The sequence below is a fragment of the Dermacentor variabilis genome, chromosome 9 (assembly GCF_050947875.1).
Source record: "Dermacentor variabilis isolate Ectoservices chromosome 9, ASM5094787v1, whole genome shotgun sequence".
NCBI classification, from domain to species: Eukaryota; Metazoa; Arthropoda; class Arachnida; order Ixodida; family Ixodidae; genus Dermacentor; species Dermacentor variabilis.
This window is the reverse complement of record NC_134576.1, coordinates 48,338,869-48,359,045: the sequence shown is the minus strand read 5'-3', so window position 1 is coordinate 48,359,045 and position 20,177 is coordinate 48,338,869. Positions and strand designations below refer to the sequence as shown.

Here is a 20,177-nt window from a genome sequence, read left to right as displayed (position 1 = left end):
AAAGCCAACAGGCCCTCATCGACAAGCTGATCCAGTGTCAACAGATACAGCAAGACAACATAAACAGGCTTCTACAGAAGTGCGAAGAGCAAAAAGATATCATTGATAAACTGCAACAGAGATGTGCGAAAGGCCAAGAGAACATTGCACAGCCGCGACCCTCACTTCCCGACGCAGATGTTCAATCCGTAGTTGACGCAAGATTCCAAATCATCCAAGAAACTCTCATGAAAAGCACCCACGACACAATTGAGAAAATCGTCCAGGCAGCAATAACGAGTTTCGCCGCAAGTATCGCCAATAAGGTCACCACGCTAGACGCCAAGGTGGATGGACTCGCAGCGCAACAAAACAACTTCATAGCCCACATCAAGAAGACGTACGTAACAAAACAGCACCTCAACACGTCACTAAATGACATTCAGCCCGACAGAAAGCGGCCGCGAGCAAACGGCCGAAGTGCTTCTCGTTCAGTTTTACCTACCCGCGAGCGCTGGCAGGGAACAGAAACAACCGAAGATGGCGGTCCCTAATCACAGGACTACAAATGAGCTTTCAACTCTCCGCATATGGCAGTGGAACTGTCGTTCCTATCGACCACGGCATGCTACCTTACAAGAATTTGTCAAACAAGACCCACCCGACCTCATAGCGCTGCAAGAAACAACTACACAAAACGTCCGGCTACAAGGGTACAACGCCCACGTACAAACAAAACGCACGGCAATTCTCACCAAGAAGAATCTCACTGTACAGGAATTGGAACCCGTCAATACACCGATCGAACACACCTTAATCGAAATCATACCGGAGAGGAAATCGCTCAAGCGCGTATTTGTAGTCAGTGTGTACAGCCCTCCCAGAGACGCCCTTTCAGACTTCGACCACCTTGTCCGAGAAATTAAGAAGCGCACCGATGGTCATCAAGTCGTTATAGTAGGGGACTTCAACGCCCCACACACGGCCTGGGTATACCAGACTACCACGATGAAAGGAGCCCGAGTGCACGACACTGCACAACAGCACAGACTCACAATGTGGAATGACCCACTCCAAACAACGAGGATAGGTAATAGTGTCTCCAGAGACACAAACCCAGATCTCACCTTCACGCTAAACGTGCCCTCGGCAGAATGGAGCCGACTCCCAGAAACCCTGGGCAGCGATCACCACATCCTCCAACTAACCGTGGCTCGCACTCGCAAGCCCGCTAGGCTTGGAACGGCCCGGGTAACGGAGTGGAAGTCATTCAGAGACGTGCTAAATGTCGAGACCACCATCGAGAACATAGATGACTGGCTGGAGAAAGTCCTCGACACGGCAGAACGCCACACGAAAACAATACAGCTGAATGAAGTAGTGCCAGCTGTCGACACGCACCTCCTCCACCTCTGGGAAGCCAGAAGAGCTCTTCTCAAGAGGTGGAAGAGACAGAAGCTAAACAAGAAATTAAAGGAGCGAATTGCCCTCCTCACCGAGCGCGCACAGGTATACGCGGAGAGATTAGGAAGACAGAACTGGCCCGCATTTTGCGACAAACTCCAGGGAACCTTGAGCACAAAGACGACGTGGCATCTCCTGCGCGCCCTTCTCGACAACGGCCCTACGAAGACGCAGCAGCGACAGAACCTCTGTAGGCTCGTGCACAACCACGCCTGATCGGAAGAGAACCTCCTCCGAGAAATTCAGAAGAAGCTGTGCGGCGACCCACCCGTTAATACAACGGCACATGACAAAGTTTACGGTGGCAAACCAAACCCCGACCTTGACCAACCCTTCACGTATGCTGAACTCTCTGCAGCACTATCGACGCTCACAAGAAACACCAGCCCGGGCAAAGATCGGATCATGAACAAGCATCTTCGGAACCTTCCGCAGCAGGCTACCGCCGCCCTGCTCCAGTACTTCAATGCATGCTGGGAGAGAGGAAAGCTACCGGCTGCATGGAAGCACTCGGAGATTACTATGATCCCCAAACCAAATAAACAGCTCAGCATCGAGAACTTGCGCCCAATTTCCCCTACCTCGTGCTTAGGGAAACTTTTCGAGCATATGATTCACAAGCGGCTAACCTCGTACCTCGAAGAAAACGGATATTTTGCAAACACTATGTTCGGTTTCAGGCAGAACCTGTCAACGCAAGACGTCTTTCTTCTACTCAAGGAAGACCTCATCGACCACCTGAGTACCAGAAGCAAATCATCGATTTTAGCCATCGACGTAAAGGGTGCTTCGTCAGTCACGAAGCTATCCTCTGCAACCTCGAAGATGTGGGCTGCAGTTCTCGGACATACGACTATGTCAGGAATTTCCTCACGGGCCGCACGGCCACCGTTGGAATATACAACCTGCGCAGCGACAGCTTCCGACTACCGAGCAAAGGCACCCCGCAGGGTTCGGTCATATCGCCGTTGCTCTTCAACGTCGCAATGATCAAACTACCCAGCCTCCTTGACGCGATACCAGACGTAAGACACGCTTTCTATGCAGATGATATCACGTTATGGGACAAGGGACTCAAACACTGGAACACAAGAAACACGCCTACAGGAAGCAGTAGATACCATCGAGAGCTACTTGCACAAATGCGGCCTCCGCTGTGCTCCCGAGAAGTCCGAACACCTCGTTCTCAAGTCAAGAACGAGAGGCAGACCACCCGGCTATGATGAACCCGATCCTAACGTCACCCTCAATGGAACGCCCATTCCAAAAGTGGAAACCCTACGAGTTCTAGGGCTGCACATACACAAAGACGGGTCCGGGGCGGCCACCCTCCCGCGACTACAGCGAACGCTATCACAGCTCACGCATCTCATCAGGAGAGTTGCAAGTCATAGAAGCGGACTTAAAGAACAAGACACGCTACGCGTGATGCAAGCACTCCTCACCAGTCGAATAACATACGGCACGCCCTACCTCGCGCTGAAGAATGTAGAGGTAGAAAAAATTAACATTCGAATACGGAAAGCCACCAAAATCGCCCTGGGCCTACCATCTACGGCTTCGACTACGAAACTTCTCAAAATGAGCGTACACAACACCTGGCAAGAGCTAGCTGAAGCTAACAAAGCCAGTCAATTAGAACGACTGAAGCTCACGCCCACCGGAAGATCAGTGCTGCAACGGCTGAACTACGGTGAAACCTTTATAGCCACCACGGACCGAAAAGAAAGAATTCCTTCAAACCTCCGCGAATCCCTGTGCATAACCCCAATTCCACGCAACATGCACCCCACGTACCACAAGGAAAGAAGACAAGCCCGAGTGGATGCTCTACGGCGAAGACACAGGCAAGATCCGGACGCCAGATACACCGAGGCAGCCAAATACCCGCAAAGAAACGCTTACGCCCTGAGCGTCGTAGATTCTCAGGGCAGAGAGCTAGCGTCTGCCACAGTCCGTGCACAAACGCCGACACTGCAGAAGAGACGGCGATCGCCCTAGCGACTACCACGTGCATGGACGCAGCTGTCATCTTCTCCGATTCTCAAGCGGCCGTCAGAAACTACGCTAAGGGTCGCGTGTCAACACAAGCACTGAAGCTGTTGAAGCACCGCAGTAATCCGATCCCCTACACCTGCGTGACATGGGTTCCTGGGCACGAGGGGCTGGAGGGGAACGAAGCGGCACACGCCGCGACCCGAGGCCACACCTGCTGGCCAACCCTTCCTACTCTCGAGACGCCCGGTCTGCGCCAGCGGAGGCAGAGACCATACCCATCACGTACTCAGGGATCCTTCAACATCACAGGCTGGAACGCAGGGTGTACCCACCACCTCACCCAAAGCTCAACAAAGAAGAAAGCACTACACTCAGAAGACTGCAAAGTAATACTTATATCCACGGAATCATCATGCATAGACTGTACCCAACGCTACAAGGTTACCACTGCCCAATGTGCGGCGTACCGGACACCTTAGAACACCTGATCCTCGAATGTCCATGGCATCTAGACAAAGATGCATTGCCTTCACCGACAGTCTGTTGCAACGCCAGAGAAAGCGAAGACCTCATAGAAACGTGGGAGGCCAAGCTCGTCTCCGAGGACCTGGAACAACAACGACGTCTCGTCGCCAGGGCCAAGGAAGCAGCGAAGGCCAGAAGGTTCCTGGAATGAGGAGACCTCCAACCGAGAGTAGAACCGGGGCTTACCCCGGAGTACTGTTTCTAAAATAAAAGTTTGTTCCTCCTATCTCTATCCTTCCGTATGTATGCGAGAAACAAAAAAAATGTACTTCTGCTACTACTACACTAAAAAATTTCGTTTCATCCTCCACGCTGATTTACCCCCGCACCAATTCAATTTTTTCCTCTCAGCTTGGGCTGAACCTCTTGATAGCCGCGTCCCCTTTTGTAATACTCGCTGATTCACAAGCGGCTTGCCGAAAGTTTCAGAAACGGAGAATCTCCTGCCAAGGCTTAAAGAGCCTCACAGCAATGGCAAAGAAGCACGTACCAGATAAATACACCGTTTGGACTCCGGGCCATGAGTACCTTCTGAGGACTGAGGTAGCCGACGTCTCGGTGCGAGGTCATGGTCACCGGCTTTATCACAGGACGTGCCAAGGAGGAAGGGTGACACTGATATTTGCAAGACTACAGGCTAGAAAGAATAACTTACCCGCCACCTCACTCCAACCTAACTAGAGAAGTGGCTGTAACCTTCAGGAAATTGCAAACCAATACCTAGGTCCTCAGTATCTTATTGTCTCAACCACTGAGCGCTCATACATCTGCAAGTACTGTGATTTTCCAGATACACCATGTCATATGATATGGGGATGTGTAGGAAAACATTGCAGAGTAGAACATCCAAACACTAACTGAGGGGCAGTGGGAGGCCAAGTTAACAGGTCCGGACCCGAAGAAACAGCGCAGCCTTATTGGACGGATTCGGCAGATGTCCATGGCCTGCAGATACCTGGAATACGGAGGCCACCCATCTGGCGCGCACACTGCGTTTACTCAAAATAAAAGTTTATTGTCGCTCTCTTTCTTTTTGTGTTGAACCAAACGGCTTGCCATACGGCGTGTAATGGTTAACTAAATGGGCGTAATACTTCTCCGTGAAGAAGCTGGTTTGTTTACCTGTGGAAAATAACCGTTCGCAGCATGAGGGACGGTCTGTCAGTGTAACGGCACCGCTAAGGAATTTCCCTCGTGTGGCCCCTCCGGCGGTGGACAGTCACAGCACATGAGGTGCATCCCCTGCAGACGTGGGGTTCCAGGGCACTTTGGGCACTTCACGGGGCATTCGAGTACTAGGGCCCTGGCCCAGGTTACGCATTGTGCAAAGGCCGATCAGCGCGAAGTCTCCGAAGAGATACTTCCGTCACTTTGTTTGATATGGCCATTTCCTTTAAAAAATTCGCCGACCATTACGCTTCCCTAATGTGAAATTTGGGCGCAGCACTATATGGTGTTTTCTCATTTCGCGATATAATGGCAGGCGCGGAAAATCTGTCTCGCGTGGCACGTTGCAGACGGAGCAAGGTGTATCGCTAGAGGCAGCGCGTGGTTGACGCGTGGCCGCGATTCACAGCAGCCGCCGCACAGAGACTTAAGCTCATGCGGCGCTTCGTTTTCATACAGACGACGCACGCTACTCTGGCACCATCTCGTAGCCATCGTCACCGCCAAGCCCCTATTTCGCGGCACTACGCTATTCTGCTCACGCTTTCGCCATACCCTCCTCCTCCGCTTTCCGCCTCGTGGTTCCGCTGCAGACTCCTCCTTCGCTTTCCTCCTCACGCTCTCTCCATAATCACCGTCTTGCTTCTTTCATGTTTCAGCTTTCATCTTCGCGGTGCCGGTTGGCTCGGTTACGCGGGACAACGCCGACGCTCGCCACAGGAACGGGTGCCTGAGAGCTGTGCTCTAAAAAACTATATATATTCATCAAAGAGCGGTGCCGTTTAGTGGCTGTCCTTGTCTCGACGTCATGAAGTGGTAAGGCCGGCGCACGCTTCTGCCCAGCAGTCGTCATGTCGCTCCTCTATTACCAAGAGTACTGCACTCATATTTGCGATTGCCTCCCAGGTAGTATGCTAACTATGTGCAAAATAAACCGTCAATTCTACCGCCTGTCCTGCCGCCCTCTCTCTACCTGCATGTTTCCTTGAATCGCTAGAACGAAGTTTGATCTCAGCGTTTTACCAATCACATTATTTCTTACAGTTTGTCGATTTACCGAGCAAAAGCTTACCACTAAAGGCTAGATGCCAAAAAAAATCAATTTTATTAACTTGGTTATAAATGAGCACTATATAAAACTATTCCCTAACGTTCGCCAATGTACAAGGCGGCTAAATTGCTAGTATTTAACTGCATTTCAAAAGTGCACTAGGAGATGAAGCTAGCATATACTGGTTATCAGATACAGCACTAATCGCAGAACTCGACCTCCAAAGTTTTCAGCATAACTTGCGTTCTGAACGTTCTGGATTGTGCATCATTTCTAGCGAACGTTAGTGACTGCGTTTTATATTTATTTTTGTTTCGGTATCAGAAGCGCCCGTTCTTTGCCACGTTTCGCGACTCATCTGTTTCTATCCTTCCAAAAATATTTTGCACTGAAGCTACTGTATGTATATTATCTGAAGCTAGCCTTTTGACATGGTCCAAAATGTTGTTACAGCATACCTCTAAGACGTATATCCTTCTGGTTTACCAGACTCGTTGTCCTTTCTACGTATTCCAAGTTACGATGAATCTGTTTTTTTCTCGTTCATCTCCTTGCGCAGTTCCTCAGCAGCCGCCGGTTATTAAGGACTCCAAAGGCAACCAACTGCGTGCTATAGCAGGGCCTTACGCTGAGGGCGACACCGTGATGCTGACTTGCGCTGTGCCAGCTGGTATGAAAACTTAGTTTAACCTTGCCCTTTACCTGTGCAATCCTTGAATGTGCAAGCGTTTGCTCCTTTCTGTATCTACAAGACTAGTCCTCGATTACTAGCTCGCAGCATCGTACTTCTTCATTTGAAGTCAGCGGGTTTCGTTAACTCCCGCTTCTATCAAACCTTACGTGCTCCTTCGCCAGCAATCCGGACTCGGCCGCCGTGAAACAACTGTATTGTGTGTTGCATATGGTAGGACGCCACACTTGCGAACGCCTATTTATTCCCAATAGGAATGGCCAACAGTGCGGCGTGCAATTTCGCCAGGTATGACAAGATTAACGAGCACCTTCTGTGCCACTCCCATTTTTTCGATGCTCAATGATGTACTCTGTGAGCTAGACTCAGTCTCTTGTATGAGAGACTTAGCTCAGAAGAAAAGATGGTGGGAGCTTTAACTAAGCAGTCTTGCATGCACAAAGTTACAAAAGATCTATTGCACTTCCTGAAGGTGAGCTGCACTCTGTGAACGCTTGTTACTGTTGGTGAACGTCCCTTTGTAGGAGTGTTCGCAATGACGGCTTCTTTGTTGTTTTTCTTATCTTTTCATCTTCTTGTTTGATTTGCTACATTCCCTTTTTCAAAGTGTACGGTAGCCAAATGAATACGTCCTTGGTTTACCTCCCTGACTTTCCTTCTTCGTTTCTCTATCTCAACATTTTTTTTTTTTTGTCATTGAGAGTCGTGGCGCAGACCCAGACGTAAGCACGAGAGACGTAGCCTTCACGTTCTTTTCAAAGCAGAAACGATATGATTACCCTCGAGAGGTGCTCCTCCAGACGTGAACATCGTTCCTGAATAGGTATCGTGGGCCCATGTTAAGGAACCTTTATCCTTTGATGTCGTATTTCAGATTGTAATTTTATCACTTGAATACGTCATCTGTACTCTGCCACAGCTAATGTATCCGTGATTTGAAAAGCGAGAAAGAGATGCAGAAGCCATTTCCCTTAGTCGGAACGGGCATCTGATGTCGTAAGAAGTGCGTATAGTAATGCGAAATACCTTCGTGAGCGAGGCAGGAAGAGAACAAAGAAGCAAGAAATGGCAGCGCAGCCAATCAATAACAAGTCCTCTCGGCTACCCTATGATTTAGGAACGAAGAAAAGGGACAGGAACTAGAAAGGAAACATAGTAAACGCACGAAAAACGCACTCACATTAGTAACTGCTTCATGGTCACAGTCGGTCGCGAATTCTAGCTGTGTTTGGGAAGTGCTGTAGCGCTCCTTCTCACCTACCTGTCTGCACCCAGTCCTTTTGCAACCATTGTGCAAGACAGATCTGCAAAATTCTAATCTCAGAGCGGAATGTAGGGTACCTCGGTACTGAGCGTGTGAAAAAAGAACGGCAATATAACACGTGCTTTCTTCACAACACGATTCCATTTTACGCCCCTCCTCACATTCCATGAACAACGAAACCCGCCTCACAACAGCCATGCCAGCTTAGGACACCAACTCTGAGTAATATTTTGAGCGGAGGAAGGAAAGAATTACCACCAGAGCATTACGTCACACGATTAAAGCCAAACATATCGGCCCAACACGCGATCGTCCCGTAAGACCGCGCGGTAGGTTTTAGTGCTCCCGCTCTGCAGGAAGAGCCATGACAGGTCAGCCGCGCAAGTGCGCATCGATTAAAAAAACCACCGGGAACCAAACATTATCTGCCAGTGCGCTGAGTCGCAGAGGCTGCACGTTGAACCGATACTGCGAGGAAAAACGCGCCGCGAGTGGCTTCACGGAGAGTTCGCGGGCCAAGGCAGGATACGTGGCGCAGAACTCGCGCCTAGTTTATTTTCTTCGTCCGCACTATTTTGCCTTTTCTGTGCGCAGCTGGCCACAAACTCACACTCGCCTGGCGGCGAAACGGCCAACCGCTGGTATCACCAGCAGCTACCTTCGCGACGCCTAGCGGAGGTTGGGAGAACCGTCTCGACCTCGGCCCTTTGTTACGTGAGGACTTGTACGCGAACGTCAGCTGCGTGGCAACCAGCGATGTCACGCTGCCTGCGCAAAGCTCGGTGCTTATCGACATGTTCCGTAAGTACGTACAAACTGCACAAGGGGAATGTCTGCATCGCCTGACGAGTGCGCGGATGGCGCTTCTCTTCAAAGTTATCTTCTCGCAACACGCGATGTGCCGTTACAGGCATTATCTAACGCTTGACATCGTAATTTGCGCTGAATAACTGATGCCTTTTTTTTAGTCGTTCAGAGTTATGCATTGGCGCATCTCGTACAAGTTACGCGTTCCAGAGGCGCCAAATATAGCTTCCAGATGCTTTGGCTCCCCATCGCATTGTAGTGTATAAAGTAGGCGTTTCCCTGTGGCAACCTGAGCAAGATAAATTTTAGTCAATTTTATTCATTGTTGGTGCTTTACTCATGTGTGGGCGTGGGTTCTTTAAATTCTGATAAGCGTATTTACATTTTCTGAAGCTGTGCTCGTTATTCGCAACATTTGGACATTTGGTTTGACTTGCTCTCTTCAGTTTCCAGCTAGAATGTAACCACAATATAAGTAAGGCCCGCCACTTCTTCCGTATCAAGTTTATTGTGGTTTTGTCCTGTGTACGTATGCGTTGTGATATTACTTGTACCTGCGACGTTTGTAATGTGTATCTGATTCAGTTGCCCGGAAATTTACTGTTCGTAAACCCGTGAACTATAGTCAAACTTCTCACATTGCTATATTGTTTTAATGCGTCAAATAATGATTTGCCAAATTACTGAGGCTCGCACTTTGCTTTCTTCCTTCCTTCATTCATTTAGTTTTAGTTCACTTATTCATTCAATTGACCTGAACAGCTGCTCAAAAGCTTGACCCAAGCACACTTAGTCATATTCACTATGTGATGAATTTGTCCCATTTATTTATTTATTTATTTATTTATTTATTTATTTATTTATTTATTTATTTATTTATTTCGTAAAATTTATTATGAAAAGCTGAATATTTGTTTCCGCGTGCACAAATATTCGCCAGTAAGTCATTGTGTTGATAATATAAACAATTTAAAATTCGTGTGAAACTCATTTACCATGACTATCCAAGTACGCCAGTTGCCGAAACTATTCATGTATCAGGCGAATACTACAGCCCGGTTCCTCTCTCCCGCTTCCCTCTGAACACACGGCGCCTTTTGGCGCCGCCGCCTTTAAATACATACATACACTGTGACTGAAGGTGACGTCAGAGATTTTTCCTGAAAAGCGGCACTTACCCATTCGCGCAAGCCCAGTGGCACACATACCCGAATCGCCAGCAGAGAAATTCGAGGTATGGCATGTACGCAGTGACATATGTATAAACACACACCCACGCGAACGGCCCATATTTTGGGGCAGCACTAACTTTAGAAAAGCAGAGAATTGTGAGAGTTTCGCGGTTGGAGGCAGCACAAGGGACGAGGACGAAGGAAACGAGACCACAAATGCGGCGCGGAACGAGCAAGTTCGCAAAAGGAAATAAAATTCGTGCGCACTGAGCGCGTCACGTGATTCGCAATCAAAAGCCAGTGGAAACAAGCGGCAAAAAAGCAAGGCTGACATCAAAGACGATGTTAGGTTAAGAAGCTACAGCAGTGATTGGTACAAACTAAATACACGCGTACCATAATCACAAGTCAGACAAAGATATTTTACACTCAAGCGAAGTTAGTGATAGCTGGCTGACACAGCTGCAACCTTCCTTTCTTACGTAGAAGGCCTCGCTGCTTTCCCTCGACACCTTATATTGACATTTAAACATTGAGCAATATACACGCTGCCTTCAAGGATTGCAGCCGCAATCGCTACGTTACTACCTTGATCACTTGGAGCGTGAACACAGGAGTGCGCAGCTTTCATTACTGCGAGTGTAGTTTAGCGAAACTGCAGCACCGCTTTGTGCCTGCGTAAGGACAGTAGCCTTCTTTCACGCATATTATGTCATGGGAACGCTCGCATGTCGTCTGCTAGGCGCTTTTCTTTCATTCAGTGTGGGTCGCCTCTAAACCGTAGGCCACACCATGCAGTTGCAAGATAAAACGGGGCGTTCCTCAACTTGATGGTCGAAGCTAAACATCGCAGAGTGGGGTTTTTTTTTTTGGTCGCTGTCATTTCTGCGCGCAAATTTACTCTTATGAGAATTTCATGAAGCGAGAGAAGCAGGGTGTCTGAACGAAGCCCTACAGACCGATTTCTTCATTCAGTTCACGTGTGCAAATAGTTTAGGCACAATTACAAACTTAATAGCTGCTGGCTGAGGTTAACCACTGCTTCCAACGGGATACCTGGTTAAGCATTCTTCGGCTATAATAATTTATGCAATTCTACACGGAAATAGATTGTAGGCAGTTGACACTAAGTTTATGTCTGCTATCAGATTTCACCAGTTATTCTCAAACAAATTCTCACCACTAGTCGGCAGTGTTAGAACATATTGACGTTCCACAACTGCGTCTTTCCTTCACCCCGATGTACGTCTTCCACAGGCTAATGCTTTGTTTCTCAGCCGTAAAGCAGGACGTGGCAGATGACGAAAGCGATGGCGTGACGTTATGAGCGTCAAGGAATAATTCTTTCCCGCTGCCCCCACTGAGTACACGGAAAACTTTTCGGCGCCACCATTAGACTGCGCGGATAGCAGCGAATGCCACGGGCTCCCGTGTTTAAGCTCAAGACGATCAAGATAGTGCCTTCTTAACCTGTCTTCGTATTTTGGTGTCGGGCTTGCCTTTCTTTGGTCAACTCTTGGCGTTGGCTTTTCATTGTAAATAACGTGATGCGCTCAGTGTATAAACAGATTTCCCGTTTCCGGAATAAATTTTCAGTCACTAATTCGGTGCCGCATTTGCCGTCTCGCTTCCTTTGTCCTCGTTGCATGCGCTGACCCACATCACGCACTACATGTAGGATCGGCTGACGTTTTTTAGACAGCACAATGTCCGAGATGGGCCCATTATTTTGATGGCATAGCCAGATAGTCGGAGAGAAAATTGGTCTGACAAGGACGCTTTTTTCATTAATACATTGCTTCCATAACTACTTTCCTTAGTGCCCCCTGCCGAAGTTTCTCTCCGGAGCTGGCATCACGACGATGTCGATGCCTCCGGATGGCTCATGGCCGCCCCGTCGGCAACTGGAACTACATCTTCGGCTAGGGCTTCGACATCCGTTCTTGAGCCTAAGACGGGCAGCTCGCACCTCTCCCAAGGAGCATCTCGGCCGCCAAATACAGATCCGGATTCGGCTGCCGATTTCTACGCTCCGCGCAGCTTCGAGTGCGAGGCAACCGGAAGTCGTCCGCCAGCAAACATCTCGTGGTTTCTGGACGGAATGCCGTTGGACGTGCGCTCGAGTCACACTCGTACCGGAGGCAACGTAACGGCAAGCGTGCTTCTCCTTCCACCTCAAATGCACGCGGGAAAGCTCCTTGAGTGCCGGGCTAGCAACGACAATTTGCGGGACCATCGAGGAGTGATCAGTCGCTATTCGGCTCTGAACGTGTCAAGTAAGTGAAAAGTTATGTGGCAGCGCTTTAAAGGTGACATCGCGCGTTGGTCATTCGCGACACGTTTGTAATACTACACAACCATACGCGTCATGAACAAAACGCTTTTAAAACCGGGTTAAAGACTGTGTTTACACCTTTTTTTCTTAGAAAGGGGGGGGGGGGGGAAGGAGAAGGAGGAGAGAGGGCAGACTGCGCCTATAGGTATATTGTGTGTGTTTATATGTTTCGAGCTAAAGACCTTACCCGGATAACAGTAAATGCAGTTAAAGGCGAATTAAAAGTCATGAAACAGAGGCGCACCAGTCAGTATCCAGAATCGGTGATCTTTATGGGGTTACCGGTAAGTAACTCGCTGTCTATTTTAAATCGTCAGCGCGTTACCCACTAGTTACAATAAACTGCTATTTACAAATTTGGTCGACCCTCAAATAACAACATTAAACGTAAATGTAACATGTTTCTTTCAAGCACCGCACTGTGCTGAAACGTTCAGCTGCCGTAGCAAGCTTTATCCCATGGCTTTGCAATGTCGGACGAAAGAAGCAAGGAAAGAGTGGTGCAGGACCTCTAACCACGTGATCACAGAAAATTCGCTCGAATGCTCAGTCAGTGCCGATTTATTTTCGACATTCGCGTTGAATACATAAGAGACAAGGGAGCGCTGAAGGAACCCGATGACTATTGCTTCAATGTAAAAACTGATGCGCGCGGCCATTGTCCACCCTATCCCGTCACTGTCACGTTTGCGTTACGAGAGAGCGTTCTTTTTTTTCGTTGCTTTCTCTTCAAAAGTGCTCTAAGGTCGCCGGCGTACCGATTGTTTAGGAGAAAGTGGCGAGGAAACACTCACCCATGGCGCAAAGCGCTGTAGCGCTAGTAACCGCGCGGGGTGGATAACGGCTGAGGGAATGAGGACTAACTGCGCCACACGGCACTAATATAAGATGCATGAGCAGAGGTAACGTGCCTCTGACAGGCTAGCTAACGCTTCGGTATGTGGACCTATCTAGGTCTACCCATCGGAACGCTGACCATTTTCTCATAGGTGGCTTACCACCGTTCATCCCTTTTCTATCCCACAGTATGTTTTCATTGGACAGACGCCTTCCTGACTTCGGATGAAACTTTTATTTTTCTTTCCTTGGGGTAGGCAAGCCAGAAGTGAGCATCAAGTTGGGTACCGGTCTCAACGCCAGCCGCATCACGGAGGGCGTGGACGTGTACATGGAGTGCTCCGTCCTCGTAACTTCAAGAATTGCCCACGTTAAATGGAGTCGCGACGGCCAAGAGCTGGACGCGGACCTGGCTGAGGGCATTGTGATGACTTCTCGCTACTTGGTGATACGAGGGGTGACTCCCGGCCACGCCGGAAGCTACACGTGCCGAGTAACTAGCACCCACGGCGGCACCGTCGAGAGCACGCCGCTTCTCATCCACGTCAGATGTAAGCAGCCGATTACGCACTGCAGTGTTTCACTGACTATGGCGTTCGGCTGCTGAGCTTGAGGTCGTGGGTTCGAGTGCCGGCCCCGGTAGCCGCATTCTGATGAGGGGGAAGCGCACAAATGCTGACGCGCTTAGATTTATGTTCTTGTTAAGGAATCCCAGATTTCCAAACTTAATACGGAACCCTCCACCAGGGTGCGTTTCACGGAACCAATGTTACTATGGCGCGATAAACGCAATCAATCAATCAATCAATCAATCACGCAATCAATCAACCAAGTAGCACTTTTGTGAACGTCTTTAGTGGGCTGAGTGCTGAGCCGACTAGGCAGCACAGGATGAATGAAGATGCACGTTGCTTAGACACTAGGCTGAAAGGGAGTCGTTATGACTATTTTAGCGGGCCTAATTGTTCCTGCACTACTTAACTACATACTGTAGCGCTATCGAACTCCTTAATAGAAAACGTTCGTTCACGTGTGCAGCACACTGAGTAAATTTCTCCTTTTGCGATTAGCAGAACTCTTGGAATTGGAGCTGAATACGAGGAGGAAAATTATTCTTGTAACGCCATTGATTTTACGTGTGAGCAGTTCACTGGGACAAATATCTATCTAACAATTAGAGGTCCGATCAAATCACATTACTGTGTTAATTGTCCGAGTGATATGGGCATCTTCTTCTGCTGCAGCAACGCACTGGCTTTATTTGCGCACCACATTTCATCGTTTTGTAGATCTAAATTGAAACTGCTTCACTTGTCAGCTTATACGTTAGCCTAGAAGGTTTTGCAGGATCACTACTTCATTGAAGAAGGCCGGACAAGCGCAACTAAAACAACTCTGCTGAGTGCACGAATGCGCGTCGCCTTTCGCGGACGTGGTGTTTTATGAACCTATCGGTCCGACCATAACTACTCTATGGAATATGGTCCGATAGCGATAAACGCACATGCGCATCCTGTTCAAGTTCTCTACCACCACCTTGCTCCTGTATCCACAAAATTGATTTTCTTACCCAATTTTTAGGCGCTTTAAGTTGTAAATTAATTCAATCTCGCACTGCCATGAGATCCCCTCCTGCTTAGCTCAGATTTTGTAGCGATCGCTAACCAGAAGCACTGGTCCCGGGTTCAATCCACTCCGCGCAGGATGAATTTTTTTTCAATTTCGAAGCATTCTTTCTGTGATACGCGCATGTACGGATTTCCTTTTCAAAGCTTTACGCTATACTAACGCATCGCTGACAATGTTCTTGCTTCATTAGGAAGACTGTATATGAGGTTACTTGGTCACATAATGATACGATTGACACGTTTTCTCGTTTTTGAGGTGCCCATAATGTTAGAAACCAAACTGCTAACTAAACAAAGTTTAGTTATCAGTTTTAACCACCTCGTATCTCTATAATACGTCAAAAGTATTCGGTTATTTCACTTGATACGATGGATGCGATTTTTCCTTTTCAAACCGCACGCCACTAATGTGAAAAAAAAAAAATGTTATGTGGAGAGAATGTGCTGTTCTGCTCTAGCCACATGGCGTTGTCACTTTCATGCAGACCCTCCCAGGTGCGATTCTGAGGAAGACAGCATCGTGCGTGTTGAAAAAGACGCTGCCGTCAACGTGACCTGCGATGTGCGAGCCGATCCTATAGTAGGCCTACGCTATTTCTGGCTCGCGGAAAGCGGCATGGCAGCCACGGAAACCACGAGGAAAAGCCAGCCCATTCGGCCCAAGCAAGCGGATTGGCCGCTCGTGACGGCGTCGAAGCGCCTGGAGATTATCGCCAACGCTTCGCTCTTCAATGCGGCTCTCGCGTGCTGGGCAGAGAACGCCGTGGGAACCCAGAGGAAGCGCTGCCGATTCAAATTCGTATACAAGGGTACGTACGTAATTAGTCGTTCGAGACCCTTTTCCCGAGATTGAAATGATTTCAATGGGGTAGACTTACGAGTCTTAAAGTGCCAAGAAATGTATGTGAGTTGTCTGTGGGAGAGAGAAAGAGAGAGAGAAGGGAAGAAGGAAAGGCAGGGAGGTTAGCCAGACTGAGTCCAGTTTGCTACCCTACACGTGGTGAGGGGAATGGGGAAAGAGAGGGAGAGAACACATGAGTCTACACAGCCCTTTCACATGCATTAAATCAGGTGTAGGATGTTTAATGTCGGACACTCAAGTCTGTTGCCTTCAGGTAGTGAAGAAGCGCTCGAACTGCTATGTGGAGTGTGGGAAGTCGGTCAAGTGCTAGAGGTGCAGAAGGGATGGGTGAGCTTAGAAAAGCGTGCGTGCGTGTGCGTGTGCGTGTGCGTGCGTGTGTGTGCGTGCGTGCGTGTGTGTGTGTGTGTGTTTGTGTGTGTGTGTGTGTGTGTGCGTGCGTGCGTGCGTGCGTGCGTGCGTGCGTGCGTGCGTGCGTGCGTGCGTGCGTGCGTGCGTGCGTGCGTGCGTGCGTGCGTGCGTGCGTGCGTGCGTGCGTGCGTCAATTGACGATGCTATGATCCGGATCAGTCACTTGCACTTCGCTCATTGAATCATGGACCCGATGGTCAAAGAGCTCCGACGTAATGCTAATGCATTTCTCTCGCATTTTTCACTGAATGGCCACCAGTTTTTACCAGCTGCAGATAGAAACTGCTTTCCCATTATTTTTTGTAGTAAGATCTAACCCTTGAATCCTTCCGCGTGTTTCCGAAAATTTCGACAATAAACCAAATATGACAAATGACGCTGATGTATACATTTTGTATAGCAAATGTATTGTTACTAGCCACAAAAAATTTCAGTGTCCCGTTCTGAATCGCTTCCTTCTCGCATTTCGTCAGAGGTCTGAGCGGCGCTCCATTGGCGTTGTCAGAAGGACTGGCCGGTCGTGGACGGCGAATGTTAAAAAGAATTATAAATGAACGAACAAAACTTTTTATCGTATAGAGGTCCCGGATAATGAGACCTCCTCCTTTGGGTGTGCGTCCACATGCCCAGAAGGAACTCGCTAACTCCACCTCGGTAAACATTAGAGTTCTAGCTGTTTCATAAAGTGTTTGATCATTGATATCACTAATCAAACTTATGTCATTGCTAAGCAATGGAATTTGTCGTGATACCTAGAAACAGCCTCCCTCTCTCGTATGCGCAGGAGAGGACTCGCCCAACCTGACTTGCACAGTCGGCAATTATACGGACAGTTCGTTCTCGCTGACTTGTTTCACACCTCTTGTCAACGGCACAACTACGACGACGTCAACGAGACTGAGACAGCAACGGCGACTCCGAGTACAGGTGCTTGACACTAGGAGGGGCAACCGGTCTGAGCGGAGCTTCTGGAGCACGGACCTGGGCCCGATACTCGTCAACCGGCTTCGCTCTTCCACCGAATACTTGGTCGTGGTTCGAATGCCTCCGGATGCGAGCTTCCGGACCTGGGTGCGCACTCTGGGCCCAGCTCAGACCCTGATTAGTCAAGGAGGTGAGACTGCACTAACACGTGATGCTTTGATTTACGCTCATTTTTTTTTTGTCCTGCAGGCTTCGTACAACGTGTAAAAGAATACACTGAAGTACATCGTCGGCTCCGGTTCGAACCTGACAGGACTGTGTGACTGAGCGCTTGTATTCTTTTGCAAGAGCGAACTTCTCTTAAGATAGTTTGTGAAGAATTTTGATTGTCTTTCGCATAAAACGTAAAACTCCGACCTGCGACTACGCCACCAAATCTATGTTGTTTCTCTCTCGAAAGCGAAAGCTAGAGTGTGTCGGGCTTCCGTCAACAGATGGCGTCACAGCGGTTAGCGTCAATCTAAGCTGCACAATCATATGGGGCCCTCTGTTAGATGGAAGTCGACACGCGTTTTTGCGTCCATCACCGACGAGATCGAGTGGCGACGGCATGCGCCGTCCCTATAGGTCTAGCAGTGTCAAAAAGAAAAAAAAAGAAATACAAACAAGTGCGCCGTAAGGTGGCTTTGCATCAACATGCGTCTAACAACAGCGGTGCAACCTTACCAGGGATAGAGTGCAACCTGGTAAATTCACGGCAATATTTTTTATTTATTTTTATTTATTTATTTGTAAAATACCTTACAAGGCCCCTACATGGGGATTGAGTAAGGGTGGCATACAATCAAGTACATACAATAACAGTAGTAACAATCAGGTACATACAATAACAATAAAAAAACATTAGCTACATAAAGCTGCATATGAATACAATAAAAAGGAACTCCGTAAGTTTGTTACAAAAGTATAACAGTGCAAGAAAAAGGTAGAAAAAATAACACAGAACAGTGAGTGTGATATTAATGAGTAATAAGGGTTAAGCGAGTTTAGTGAGTGCTTGAATTTTTCGAGGTCAGTTTCCGCAACTATGTTGCAACGCTAATTGCAGCCGTACCGTTAACTTTACCTACACTATGACTGATTCTTGCTTCTTGTGAGAACCTCTGAAGCCACTTTTAGTAATTATTGTCGTGTGAAAGCACTGCTTAGTCAAATCGAGCTCGCTCCATTAACCCTAAAGTATGTCATATGGAGGCTTTGCCTCGTCAAGTCTCCAACTACGGCGGTGCACTCTTTACAGGGGTAAAGCGCAGTGTGGTTAATTTTTTATATATTGGTGCTAATTGCGCCTTTACTGTTATGTTTACATCCTCTGCGAGTAATTGTCACTTTGTGTCTCGTTAAGACCTGAACTTCGTTTTTATACCTCTTGTGACACGCGACGACGTTTTAGAGGCGCGAAAACGTTACAAGATACCCAGAACCCAGACATGCCAACCCATTTGAGTCAGTTGAGAGCCTGCCTTCAAAACAAGAAAATATATTATCAGGTTATGTAAAGGTAAGACAAAGGTGATGGCGTTGATGTAAACGAGCTGTGGCTTGCGAATGAGGCCAATGTCTTGAAATAATATCAAAAGGAATTTTAAGGTTGCTTTAAAAGCACAGGACCTAGCATTCGTTAAAAAGTAGTGGTTCTTAGAAAACATAACTCATTCTACTGAAATACCAAGTTGCCTGTTTTTTTTTTAAATCTGGACACACCCACAAGCTTTCCTCGTGGTCTTTAACGCACCACAGCTACCTCAATGCAGGTTGGTGGTCAACCCGAGGTGCTACAGGCTCATTAACCCAAGCTCCTATACAGTCTTAAGATATGACGCTGAATTAGGGTGAACACGAAATCTTCTGAACGACTCCCTCAGAGCCATTATCCTGACATTAACCTGACTTTACACTATCATATCTCGGATTTTTCAGGGATCTCTCAGGGATATCTATGCAACTCAAAATATTTACCTTTCTGTCGAGTTTTGCATGCTTAATTTAAACCTCCCGCAGATATCAAGAGGAACACTCATGAAGGACGCTGGACACTTACCCTGAGCGTCGTCGTGTTGGCGTGTAGCCTGACTGTCACTCTGATGGCAGTGATCGGCATCTACTTCACGCACGCCCGCAGAAGGCAGAGAAGGAAGCGACGGAAGCCACCGGACAAGAATTTGAAGAGCGACCTCAGTTTGAATGGGCGTGAAGACGTTGACCGTGAGCACATTGGAGACCACAAGGCCTACCTCGCCACGACGGATACCTGCTGACAGCTCAGAGCTCACGTGCTGTATGAAGTATACTGAACTCAGACCGGCAGCTATCGATACTAAAGGGAAGAGCTACAGATGTTTCCTGACACGGAATGTCATTTGGTGAAGCGCGCAGTAGATAAGGATGGGAGCTTCGTGGACGCCAACTGACATCAGAGTTTTAGCTGGCCCGTAAACGCATTAACGTTTATGGAATACAAAGTGTTACCGGAACCGTAGACGGCACTGGCAACGCTGGTAGCGACACACTGTGATACATTGTCAAACCTTAACGCGTGAGAAGTTTTTTAGCTGCGTGGGTGTTCCCATCGAAGAAAAAAAAAGAAACGGTCTGTTAGTGACCACGTCGCTACCAAATCTTCAGACCAGCAGCTACGTGCAATATGACTGGTCAGAGCAGTAGTGCCTCTGTGTCCTCTCTGGTTAAATTCTATGCCACAAGATGTCGCAAACAACGCGATTGTTCAAGTTCTTGTCTCGCGTCAACCGAGAAGGGTAAGGCGTTTTACGGACAATCTAAATCACTCTAGTGTATTGCGATAAAGGCGACCGAGATTCCATGGTCCGTACTACATGAAGGTTGCTAGCACCAAAACGACCTTTCTTTCAGAACAGGTATCTTTAACTAAGTAGATTAAGTTCGCGTATTTCAAGCACTGCTGTGTTGCTTCGAGGAAGCCGGATTCTGCTACAGAATGCGACTGCGTGACATGGGGCTCAGGGTGACGCTGTATATCTGCATGC

At 48.2% G+C, this 20,177-nt stretch overlaps 2 protein-coding genes across 2 annotated transcripts; both read left to right on the top strand.

The window, feature by feature from the left end:
- The first annotated feature begins 1,848 nt into the window (after window positions 1–1,848).
- On the top strand, window positions 1,849–13,897 carry LOC142558341 (uncharacterized). The gene is made up of 5 exons (XM_075670486.1): window positions 1,849–2,185; window positions 6,744–6,854; window positions 8,734–8,940; window positions 11,939–12,394; window positions 13,548–13,897. The coding sequence occupies exons 1-5, from the start codon at window positions 1,849–1,851 to the stop codon at window positions 13,895–13,897; spliced, it is 1,461 nt and encodes a 486-aa protein (XP_075526601.1).
- A 1,512-nt stretch (window positions 13,898–15,409) lies between these two features.
- Window positions 15,410–19,439, top strand: LOC142558004 (uncharacterized). The gene is made up of 3 exons (XM_075670173.1): window positions 15,410–15,727; window positions 16,973–17,302; window positions 19,174–19,439. The coding sequence occupies exons 1-3, from the start codon at window positions 15,535–15,537 to the stop codon at window positions 19,428–19,430; spliced, it is 780 nt and encodes a 259-aa protein (XP_075526288.1). The 5' UTR covers window positions 15,410–15,534; the 3' UTR covers window positions 19,431–19,439.
- Window positions 19,440–20,177: the final 738 nt, after the last annotated feature.